The sequence below is a fragment of the Scophthalmus maximus genome, chromosome 16, assembly GCF_022379125.1.
Source record: "Scophthalmus maximus strain ysfricsl-2021 chromosome 16, ASM2237912v1, whole genome shotgun sequence".
NCBI lineage: Eukaryota > Metazoa > Chordata > Actinopteri > Pleuronectiformes > Scophthalmidae > Scophthalmus > Scophthalmus maximus.
In genome coordinates this window covers 20,451,417-20,463,887 of record NC_061530.1, presented here as the reverse complement: position 1 = coordinate 20,463,887, position 12,471 = coordinate 20,451,417, and the positions used below count along the sequence as shown (strand labels likewise).

General features: G+C 47.3%; 1 protein-coding gene across 7 annotated transcripts in view; it reads left to right on the top strand.

Moving 5' to 3' along the window:
* Nucleotides 1-12,471, top strand: part of baiap2b (BAR/IMD domain containing adaptor protein 2b) — a 49,451-nt gene that overhangs the window by 4,652 nt on the left and 32,328 nt on the right. For all 7 annotated transcript variants that reach the window (XM_047327612.1, XM_035612130.2, XM_035612127.2 and 4 more), the window contains one exon: nt 10,555-10,630. In XM_047327612.1, the coding sequence (XP_047183568.1) occupies nt 10,555-10,630 (76 nt within the window). The remainder of the gene's footprint in view (nt 1-10,554; nt 10,631-12,471) is intronic.

Genomic DNA, 12,471 nt, shown 5'->3' with positions numbered 1-12,471 from the left:
CTTCGTTAAAATCCCCGTGAAGAGCTGAAGTCTCGGAGCCGGAGTCTCGGCTCTGGCCGAAGAGGACGAGTCTGGAAATGCCACCGTGCAGAAACGCAGCAGCTGGATGACTCACACTGGTGTGTGTGTGTGTGTGTGTGTGTGTGTGTGTGTGTGTGTGTGTGTGTGTGTGTGTGTGTGTGTGTGTGTGTGTGTGTGTGTGTGTGTGTGTGTGTGTGTGTGTGTGTGTGTGTGTGTGTGTGTGTGTGTGTGTGTGTGTGTGTGTGTGTGTGTGTGTGTGTGTTTTTAGAGAAACGATCATCGGGTCTTTATTAATTCATTAAACAGGCGTGCAGGATGAAGTGAGGTGGATAACACTCAGCCGTTTGAATCACACAGGCGTGGAGATGTGGACCAGGATCATCAGTTCCAGAACATTGTGTCACAAAGTGTAGAGGAAAGTTCCGGGAGCACAAACATAATCTGCATTAGATCCAAATCGACGTACTCAAATTCAGAGGCGGTCGTGCTGATTGGCAGATATTTGGATTTTGGATTAAAGAATAAAGTCCAAGAGTTGTCAGGAAGTATCCAGACACCAGTACTGGGTCCAGTACTGTGCTCATGTACTCGTACTTGTGCTCTGATATATTTTGTTTAGCGTTGATAAGTTGTGAGTGAAAAACTGAGAAGATCCTCCCCAGTCACCTGCTGCTGTGTATGAATTAGATGATCAGAAGAATGTGGTTGAATTATTCGCGCATGTTTCCCTGGATTAAAAAAAAAAAAGGTTTTCCAGCAGCTCCATTTTGTTTTCTGTGTTCGTCGGAACTCGTGGCTGCCGGAATAAAATAAATGAAACTCGGACGACCAGAGGCTGGATGTGTGTGTGTGTGTGTGTGTGTGTGTGTGTGTGTGTGTGTGTGTGTGTGTGTGTGTGTGTGTGTGTGTGTGTGTGTGTGTGTGTGTGTGTGTGTGTGTGTGTGTGTGTGTGTGTGTGTGTGTGTGTGTGTGTGTGTGTGTGTGTGTGTGTGTGTGTGTGTGTGTGTGTGTGTGTGTGTGTGTGTGTGTGTGTGTGTGTGTGTGTGTGTGTGTGTGTGTGTGGTGATGATGATGATGATATTCAATCTCACATGAGAAAGTGTAAATCATGTTGCTCGGCCGAGCGTGTTGGTAAATCCCAGCAGCGCCGCATGAGGCTCCGTCCTCTTGTTGAACGAGTGACGCTCGAGTGTCGGGGGCGGGGCCGAGTGGATTACAGAGGATCACGTGGTCGATGGATTGATTTTTCTTTTCCCCCCGTGCAGAAGTCATGCCCCCATCACACGTTCTGAGGTCTGACGGGGTCAGTCGACGGAGAAGTTTATTTTGTAAAAGTAAAATATATATAATATATATATTGGATGTAGTAGAAGAAGAAATATTTATAAAATAAAGATGGAAACATCAGTTTTTGGTTTTGAATCAAACCGTTACTCAAAGCGAGCGATGCCACGAAGCCGTTCCCGCTCGTCGCTTCTTCACGTCGCTTCTTCTTTGATTGATTTCAACGACAACAACAAAAAGTTGTTGGCTCCAGCTTCTGAAATATGACATTTTTAAAGCTTGTCTCGTTTTTGAATTGAGTTTATTTAAGCTGTCGGGAGAGTCGTCACCTCTGGCTTTTTCTTTTCCACATTCCTCTGTCCCGCGATGAAGACGATCTGTCGTAGAGGTGAGCGATCTGGGACGTCTTCATTTGACGTTCGATCTGCTTTTCAGAAGATACGCCCACTTTCAAGTTTACATTCTTTGCACTGAGATCAGTAGTGTACTTATTTTTTTGAAAGATATTCATTTTTTTGCGCTGAAACAAGATTTCCTCCTTTGTCAGTCATTGGTCTGTTGTCGTGTTCATTGTTGTGTCTATCTTTGGCAATTAGGCTTTCTCCATATCTTCATATCTTCATATTGTCATATCGCCCGATTGTCATTTCGTCATATCGCCAGATCATCATATCACCAGATCGTCATATTGTCATATCGTCAGATCACCAGATCACCAGATCGTCATATCTTCATATCGTCATATCTTCATATTGTCATATCGTCAGATCGTCATATCACCAGATCGTCATATCTTCATATTGTCAGATCGTCATATCGTCAGATCGTCATATCACCAGATCATCATATCACCAGATCGTCATATCGTAATATCGTCATATCACCAGATTGTCAGATCGTCAGATCGTCATATCTTCATATTGACATATTGTCAGATCGTCAGATCGTCATATCACCAGATTGTCAGATCGTCAGATCGTCATATCGTCATATCGTCATATCGTCATACCGCCCAGCCCCAACTCTGTCGTCATGTGCGACCTCGATCCACTGAGCCGCTCTGGTTCGTGTTTCAGTTCATCTGAGGTGAAACCAAACCTCTAGACTTTGTGCTAATGTGGAACGAAACCAGTTGAATCCAAATGCTCGGCAGGATTAGTTCAGCGGTCTTGTTTGAAACCAGTGATTCCTCCTCCTCTCTGATGAGTCAAGCTGTCTTCACCTCCTACAGGACATCGTCGGCTTTGTGCTTCCGGCTCCGGGGCTTCGTTGTTCGAGCTCCGTGACTTGTTCCTGATCCTTTGGGCAGAAAACACGGTTCGCTGAGAGAAACTGTCTGGACGATGTCCGGTGTGTTCATGTAAAAGGCCGATGTACGAGCTGCTGCGGTGTTGCAGTCATTAGTGTTGAATCAGACGCTGATGATGCACGTAGAAAGTGTGGTTCTGTTCTTTGGCAAAGTCAGGTTTAGGAGTCCAGACGTCTTATTCATAGGAATAAATGATTATGTGTCTCTTGTATAGTTTGTCTGTCTGCGACTGGAGGAGCTGGACGTTCGTCTTGAATCAGCCTCCAGACGACGGCAGCAGCAGCAGCAGCATCATCGGCAGCTCCGGGCTTTTCTGTTTAGTCTTTTCCCAACAGCCAGCGGTATGACGCAGCGCTTGAAGCTGTCGCCCGAGACGTTGGCATCTGCTGTCCACAGACTTCATGATGTGGTGGTGGTGCTGTTACCTAACCTGAGCCGGAGGGACATCGGGGAGGAGAGCGGAGGCTGGCAGGGAGCAGGAGGATGAAGGGGAAGTTACTGGGACGGAGACGAGAGACGGAGGACAGAAGAGAACACCACGGGGAGAGGGGGGATGACGAGGCGCTCCAAAGAGGATCTGACCGTTTCATTTTACAATGTCTGACCTAATAATAATTTGAATTCCACACCTTGTGCCTGTAAACGTGTTCGTTCGTGTGAACATATGTTCATTCGTCATGCGCGTAAAAAATGAAAAAAAGAAAACAAGGGGATTCGGAGGCGTCACTCCGAGTGGATGACGATCACCTCGCTCGCACCTCGCCCACCGGCCCCGTCAGCCGTCCTGTGGAATGAACGTGAGGTGAATAGCGATGGGTTGCCCTGACACACGGTGGGTTGTGGGGGGGGATTCCAGCACTTCCATATATGGTGCTGGAAGTGCCCCCCTCCCTCCCCCCCTCCCTCTGAAGCTGCATCCGTGGAATAGGGGGCGCTGATTCTGCCTCGGCTCGCCTGCACGCAGACAAGAGCTCATCTGAAAGGGAAATTGGCTGAACACACACAGACACACACACACACACACACACACACACACACACACACACACACACACACACACACACACACACACACACACACACACACACACACACACACACACACACAGCACTGACGTTCCATCTTCTCCAGAGGGGCGTCGAACATCAGTGCAGCTTCGGCAGCGGTGATTGTCACACTGACTGGGCAGCAGCAAATAATTCTGGGGAAACTGAATCATGAGGGAACTGCAGCAAAAACTGTCAATGGACATAATATATATATATATTTAAATATACACATCAGCTTATCGCTCCAGCATGTGACGTACAGAATATACAGCCGTGCGGATTTGAACACATTAGCAGGAATCTTCTCTGCTGCCTTATTATTGCATCTGTACAGTATAGATGTGATGTGAGGATTGTAAAGAGTTGGAACTGTATAACAAGACGAACATATATATTCTGTGGACCCCCCAAAAAACTATATTATATGAATCAGTATTGGACATATGCAGTAATAATATGAGAGATACGAACATGAAAACCAGAATCAGCTGGAGACCAACCAGAATAGTTTTCACACTTTTTGTCCCAAAAAAGATGCGGACAAGTCGTTCAACAGGTTTTGGTTTAATCCAATTCCAAAACTTCACACTACATGATTTAATGATTTTTGCACGAAAATAAACCGTTTTATAGGAATATTGCCAAAGGAAATATTTCAAAAATCTTAAAACAATAATATTTAAAGTGTTTAATTTTTTTGTAATTATCTGGCGGCATCTGGTGGTAAAGTTACAAACCTGCGACCAACCGAGCGACCGACAGGGGACACTTTATGGCGGCGCACCGCCGATTCCGCTTCCTGTTCCGTCAGCGTCTGAAAGTTCAACGTGAACGTGACATATTCTGGACGTTTAGTTCAACAACGTATTCAACACGACGTAGAAACATGGAGACTCACACGGAGGTCGGTCCACCTCATGGAACTATATTTAACTCTTATATGAACACAGTTCTTCTGAATATTACACACTGGAGCTTTAAAGAGAGCCAGATGTTCTTGGCCCTTGTGGCCTCACGCTCTGCCAGAGTTTGACTTTTTCCAGAGTTCTCAGCTTTCCTCCATTTCTACTTGATAGAGTTCAGTGTAAAATATATGTATTATATAAAAAATATTATCGAGTATGCATTCGCAAGTAGCTCGTGTTCTTCTTCCATTGTTGGATGGTTTCACCTCCGGCTTCCTCCGTGCCCACGCCGAGCTGCAGGGCGGCCGCAGGCTTCTGTCTGACACGTCCTCTGAACACGAGAGTGAGACAAACAAAGAATATTCATTATGACATTATTTGAACTTATTGTTATTCTTTCCTGATATTAGTATGTGTATGTGCTTTCACTTTGCCGGACTGGGTTCATTTAGATCATTGCAACATTTGTGTTTCAGGCTATGTGAGGTTTTTATTCTTCTTTAGTCTTCTAGTTTGAGGATAAAATATTCATAATCCATGAAATGAATGCAAATGAGCTGAAGCCTTTTCGCAGACTTCCATTTTATTCCATGGTTTGCAAAGTTTCCATCAGGGTCCGTGTGAATGACCTCTGTTTATCAGCTGGTTTGTGATAAAACACGTTACACGACACATTACTGAAAACTTTCTGACTGCATTTATTCATAAGTTAAGTATTTGGCAGCTGCAGTTCCAAAGAGCATTTTCTGCACAGTATAATAATTGATTGTGAAGAAAGAACCTGCTCACATATTTTTTAGTATGTACGTAATTGTACATGTTCAGAACGTTTCTTCTGCTGCTCGACTGAAAACATTGTGTGTTTTGACGCCAAATTGGCTTCTGTCCTCGGGAGTCAGCGTGTGAGAGATGAGTGTTGATACACCAGCTGACACCCGGCGAGAAACACACACACACACACACACACACACACACACACACACACACACACACACACACACACACACACACACACGGTTAAACTTGATGACAAGGAGTCACCTTCACATGTGAGTGGGAGGCAAACACACCCCACTACTGTGCAAGCCCTCCCTGTTTCCATAGCGACCACCTCCAGTAGATGACCTTTTGTGTGTGTGTGTGTGTGTGTGTGTGTGTGTGTGTGTGTGTGTGTGTGTGTGTGTGTGTGTGTGTGTGTGTGTGTGTGTGTGTGTGTGTGTGTGTGTGTGTGTGTGTGTGTGTGTGTGTGTGTGTGTGTGTGTGTGTGTGTGTGTGTGGGTGGGTGGGTGGGTGGGTGGGTGGGTGGGTGGGTGGGTGGGTGTGTGTGTGTGTGTGTGTGGTTAACCTTCATATACCAGCCACAGACCACACACAGGTGAACTAAACGCTGAACTTTATACTTGTCAACACTGGAACTGACTGTGTTGATTCTGTTGGTGTGAACGTCACGTGATGAGAGTGAACATCCTGCACGTACGATAAAACTTTTTTATAGCTTCGTCCTTTTCACTTGGAAATCACCAAGTGAAAAGGACGAAGTCAATTCGTTGCTTCCTGGTTTCCGGCACATTTGTCTCAACCTGCATGCTTGTTTTGGATCAGTGGATTTATTGAAGCAACGTTTCCCAGCCCGTTGATCGTCCACTGTATATCGTGAATATACCTCGCCTCCCTCCCTCCCTCCTCGCCGGGGGTTGCCAGGTCACCCACTAGCTGGTTAATCTGTTTGGCGGCGAGCGATGGCACAGCGGTGTTCTAATGGTGCCACATGGCCGTAATTTACACCCCCAACATGATATGAACCTGCTGCTGTTTATGTGAAGGCTCTGACTCACTCCACACACACACACACACACACACACACACACACACACACACACACACACACACACACACACACACACACACACACACACACACACACACACACACACACACACACACCGTTGTGGCAGAGCCGGCGAGGTCACAGTGTTCTTCATGCCGCACGTTATCTTACCTTTGTTCCCTCGGTTGTTTGAGCTGCGAGCGGACTAATCTGTGTGGGAAGCAGCCAGTTGATAATAGATGCACTCATGTTGTTGCTAATGTACTAATGAGACCATCTACTCATTATCTTATTTTGAAGTAAGTGCGATTACGCCTTTCTTTAGTTTGTGGTTAATTTTGACAGAGAGACGTCCGCAGCGTGTGTGTTTTTTTCTTCTTTTATTAATAGCTAATTCAATCTCTGGCTCCGGTCCACGTCGCCCGTCGTCCGTCACGGGACACGGCGTCCGTGTGCTGTCATGTCGCTCTGATGGATTCATTGATTCACCTCGTTGCTTCTCGGTCTCCGACGCGTCTCCTGTTGTGGCCACGGTGGCAAAGAAAAGCGCCACTCTGGAATGAAACGCAGCCGATGTGTTGTTGATCCTGTGAGAGTAAAGTGAAACACAGAGACGATAAGAACTCTCTAATCACCCCCAACGAGGCTCCACCAAGACAGAACACTCACGGCTCATGAAAACACTGTTGACAAGTCCCGTCGAATTTGGAGATATTCATTATTCATTCGTAGAGTCGTGAATTCACGTCACACATGACTTGACGATGTCTCATGACTGGTCTCATCACTTGAAAGTGTGTCAAACACGATGAGCTCACAGGTTCACGTCAAACATCCAGTCAGGATGTGGGTTTATTGGAACGATCATGTGTGTTGTGATGGAGCCATGATGATAAAATCAATACAATGTTTTGTTTCTACCAAACATTCCTCACCAATTGTCTCCACTCGAGAATAAATCCCCTAAAAAATACAACACGAACACACACACACACACACACACACACACACACACACACACACACACACACACACACACACACACACACACACACACACACACACACACACACACACACACACACACACACACACACACACACACACACACACTTCCAGGATGAACATCTGCCTCGACGAGTGGGGAAAGACAGCAAGAAGGTTTTCTCCTCCGTGTGGATAAATATTTCAGACTCTGACCAAACCAACAAAATGACAGTGTGAGATGATCTCACACACACACACACACACACACACACACACACACACACACACACACACACACACACACACACACACACACACACACACACACATGCAACCACACTGCAGTGATGTTGCTGCTCCTGTTTGATTCTATGGCTGAAATTATTATAAGCGATTCCTTTTTTTTTCCTGTTATATGAACCTTATTGTTTTTCCATTAATTGATAGCATATTCTCTAGTTTATTGTTCAAAGACGTCAACGTGAGGTATTGATGATTTACAGTAATATAAAACCTTCAAAAAGCAACATGGGAAAAACATGAACCAGCAAATATTGGGTCTCTTGTCTGAGACATGAAGAAATGTTTTCCATGGATTGATAAGAACAGTGTATGGTCATCATCATCATCTGCCTGAGATCAATAAACTGAAATCACTGCCTTTTATCATCGTTTGTATCCGGTCGACTGTTTCACTGAAGCAGGATGTGATGTACAGCTTGTTTTATTATTCCAGATAAGATTCAGAGAACGAAGCTCAGTCACCAAACCTGCGACGTGACGAGACAATGACGCATATTGTGATGGAGTTTTGCCGTTTTTAATTGGCTGAAGGTGATTAGCGGCTCCATTTAAAGCACGTGGCCGAGACAAAGGCTGCGTTTTGCTCGGTAATCCCTCTCATTTCCCGAGCGCTCGTTTCCAAACGTGGTTCTTTTCATCCGGCGGATTGCTGATGAGCCCCGGGTCCGGGTGCGGATTAAACCAGTTAGTTAGTGATCCTATCGAATGAAACCGTACAGCATGAGCACGTTGTGACGAAGGGGAAAAACTCAATGAATTAGTTGAATGATGATGATTGACAGGTGCAGCCTGTTGTGCAGTGTTACTCTGGATATTAATCACAGCTGTAATATGGTTTATGGGTGTGTGAAGGGCCGAGGGTTGTCCAAGTCCAAGAGGCAAAGAAACCTCCACAATTCCACCTTGTTATATGATTAAGATGATTATGATTATTGGGTGGCAGGGCACGAGGAGTCTGGATTATTTTGTCGAGTAAATACTGGATCTTGTAGGAAAAAAATCAAGCATTAAATATCATATGCGCTTCTTCCACCTTGTTCATCAGTGGGAAAAATCTGTGTGTGTGACTCCTCACATCTCGGCAACCGCCTCTGAAACACCGCACAAGTATTTTAACCACAGTCTCTCCGACTCGGTGGAGGAATGCAGTAGGTGAAGCCGGACCTGTATGACCGCGGTTACATAACCGCACCTCATCACCAAGTCACAAACACATGTACACACCTCGTCGCTGAGCGAGGCCCAGTCCTCTCCATCTGCTGTCTTTATCCTTTCGTTCATGATGATGATGATGATGAGGATGAGGATGAAGGCTGCTGCTGCTGGAGCACTTCCACCGACTCGCTCTGTTCAGCAGCCGACACCTTCTTACGTAACAGGAAGAAATGGCGGAAGAGAGGGGCAAGAGGGAGTTGGGGGTTTGAATGGGTTTTGTTTGTTTGTCCCCAGAAATGCACAAAGAAATACCACTGCTATTCATGTAGCCTCTTCTAGAGAGAGAGAGTGTGTGTGTGTGTGTGTGTGTGTGTGTGTGTGTGTGTGTGTGTGTGTGTGTGTGTGTGTGTGTGTGTGTGTGTGTGTGTGTGTGTGTGTGTGTGTGTGTGTGTGTGTGTGTGTGTGTGTGTGTGTGTGTGTGTGTGTGTGTGTGTGTGTGTGTGTGTGTGTGTGTGTGTGTGTGTGTGTGTGTGATTACAAGTTGACCTGATGACCTGAGATCAGCGTCGGTCCTACACAGATCTCTTCTCCTGATGTGTTTCGTACCAGTTTTAATCCGTGTTCCATACTCTTCATTTTTGATATTTTATTGCACCCCCTGTTCCCGTCTTGTCCTACTTTGTACTTGGTGATGTCCCGGAGGAGTGTGTGCAGCGAGGGGGCCGCGGGGCGTCAGCCGGCGGGACACATTAGCAGGCGTCCCTCGTAGCGAGTCTGCCACCTCCCAGATCCAATCACCTCCTCTCTCCTTCTGCCTTCTGCTTCATCCCTCCGTCTGCTCTGTCCAACTGTTGTGTTCCTCCTCGCCCTCCTCCCGTAACCTTTCTTGTCTTTCGGAGTACAGCATATAATGAAAGGGCCTGGTCACATCATGTCTGTGTGGACCAGTTGGTTCTACAGGCGTGTCCCGGGGTTTCAGGGAACTCTTCATCTCTATCGTGTTTTAGCCCAGCAGATATTTTTGGGGGTTTTGATTTGAGATATCTGCCTCTGAGATTTGATGTCGCTCTTGCTAGATACCACGTATCTTATCTCGCTCACACACGAGTGAGAAAATGTTTTATTTATAATTTGGGTGAAGTGACCTTTTAAAAAAAAAGAAGCAATTAGCAGGAACAGTGAGTCAGAGTCCAGGTCTGCTGCCGGGCCGAGGGGTCGGCCGGCGCCAGCTTTTATTTTTAATACACACAGCAGGGAAGGTGAGAGGAAACAGTCAGCCCCCCAACACACACACATGATCACGCCCAGTCTCTTCTCTCTTTTCTTTCTCTTTCTCCTCGTTCTTTCCATCCCTCCAGTCCAGTGAGCTCCAAGCGTTTCCCTGCTGCACTCCACTTCCTCCTCGTCCTCTGCTCTGTGTACGACTCTCTCTCTCTCTCTCTCTGTGTGTGTGTGTGTGTGTGTGTGTGTGTGTGTGTGTGTGTGTGTGTGTGTGTGTGTGTGTGTGTGTGTGTGTGTGTGTGTGTGTGTGTGTGTGTGTGTGTGTGTGTGTGTGTGTGTGTGTGTGTGTGTGTGTGTGTGTGTGTGTGTGTGTGTGTGTTCATGCCCTAGTAAAGAGTGGTGGTCCGTCTTTGCGGCTCATTCCGGTGCTCGTGTCAGTATCAGTGTCTCTCTTCTGCACAAACGTAAAACCTGCTGTTCTGTCTGTTCCAGTCCATCATGGAGCAGTTCAACCCCTGCTTGCGGAACTTCATCGCCATGGGGAAAAGCTACGAGAAGGCGCTCACCAGTGAGTACACACCAACCATTTTCTTGTCGTCTTTATTCTTTCTTTCTTTCTTTCTTGCTGTCTTTGTCCTGTGTTCATGCCTGCCGTCTGTCCAAGTCGTCCAGAGAGAAGGGGCCGAACGACCCGACCGCTGCTGCTTTGACATCCTCTCCATTCACCTCCAGTGGAGAGACGAGGTGTGGCGACGACACAGACCTCCGCTAGTTTCTGGTGTTGCCCGTGTCGCCGTCAAACCTCCACTAGAACCCTCCTTGTTTTCAGGCTCTGTTACTCAAGCAATGTCCCCTGGCAGAGACATTATTCAAAAATGTCCTCCCCTTCTCTGTGACGATGTCCATGTCCACATGTCTTCCCACCTTCTGTCTGGCACCAGTCCATCAATCTCAAATGTCCGGCTTCACCGTACTGTACGTCCCCTTGTCCTTTGCTTTTTTTATGGCTTGCGCCGGGTGCGTGTGCGTGGTCGTGGCCGTGTGCGTGGCCGTGTGCGTGCGAGAGAGAGAGATTGAGGTGTCACTGTAACGTGCGGCACTTGATCAAGGTTAAAAGAAAGCGTTGGAAACATATCACGAACTAAATGGAGCATAAGCCAACCAGAAGTGGAGCAGGAGGAGTCGCGAGAATAGCGCCGCTTCCCGTGGGGGCCCGAAGGAAACGGGAACGATACGGCGCTGAGATCCAGGACAAAAAAAACTGAACGGAAGAGTTAAAGGAAAAGTGTGAGAGACAAACACGGAGATGAATCGGACATAGGCCGATGTCCTGCGGCCTGTTGGTGTCCATCATCCCGTCAGCATCATGATCTCCTCTGTGCCATGTACATCCCAACACTCCTCGAGCCTGCAGCTCGTCTATCGAGAAGAAGACGGCACGGGGGGGGGGGGGGGTCACGGACGTCTCCAGGAGCGGCCGTGTGCACGGCGCCGAGCGGGCGCCTCCACCTGTTGTTGTTGTGTTTGAAGTGGAGACGCAGGGAAGACTCCGCAGCCTCACTCGGGTCTGATACATGAAGACTAAAAATAACCCTGTGACTCCCTGAGTCGGGGGATGAACACTTCATCAGTGCCAGGCAGCGGCACAGAGGCGGAGCGGCGGCTCGGCACCCAGCGAGCATCTATCACTGGGACTGGGGAGAAAAGCCAGAGCTTCCTCTGGGGTTTTCTCCAGGGGAAGTCAGGGGGCGGCGGCAGGTTTGATGAGATCCGACCGAGGCAGAGGAGCAGGCCTTAGAATGATTTGGGTGTGAGAGGACTGGACGGTGGCAGTGTTGAGGTCTCGAGCTGACAGAGACCTTCTCATGTGTGAGTGTGGAGAGAAGTTAGAAGTGATGTGGTCGTCTGGAGGTCAGACTTCATGTCGTCTGAGTTACAGTTAACAGAGGTCGTCGTCAGCACGTGAAGATGCATATCAACAGTCTCGGCTCATTTAGACCTTTTGTCTTGTCTATGTTTTATCAGCGTCACTGTTTTGTTCCTCACCCGGCCGCCCGCAGCCTGGTGTTCATCCTCTCATGTCCGGCCGACAGGCTGAACTCGAGGAGCTCGGCTCTCGTCTCTCTGTCGAAGCTCGTCTCATGCTGCGCTGCTGCTTCTTCTTCGTCTTATGTTTACAGAGTGAGACGCCGTCTTCATTTTCACAACAGTAACTTGGGTCGTAGCGGGTTTTTGCTCAGGGAATCTGTGGATTTACAAAACTAGATGTGAACTTGAACCCAGAGACATAAATAAATGCCCTGGGTTTATTCCGCACGAGTGTTCTCTGGCAGTTCAATGCAACATCAACATGCTGTGTAGTAGAGTCAGACCTTTCTTTATTTACTGTATCTCTCTCCACTGGACAAG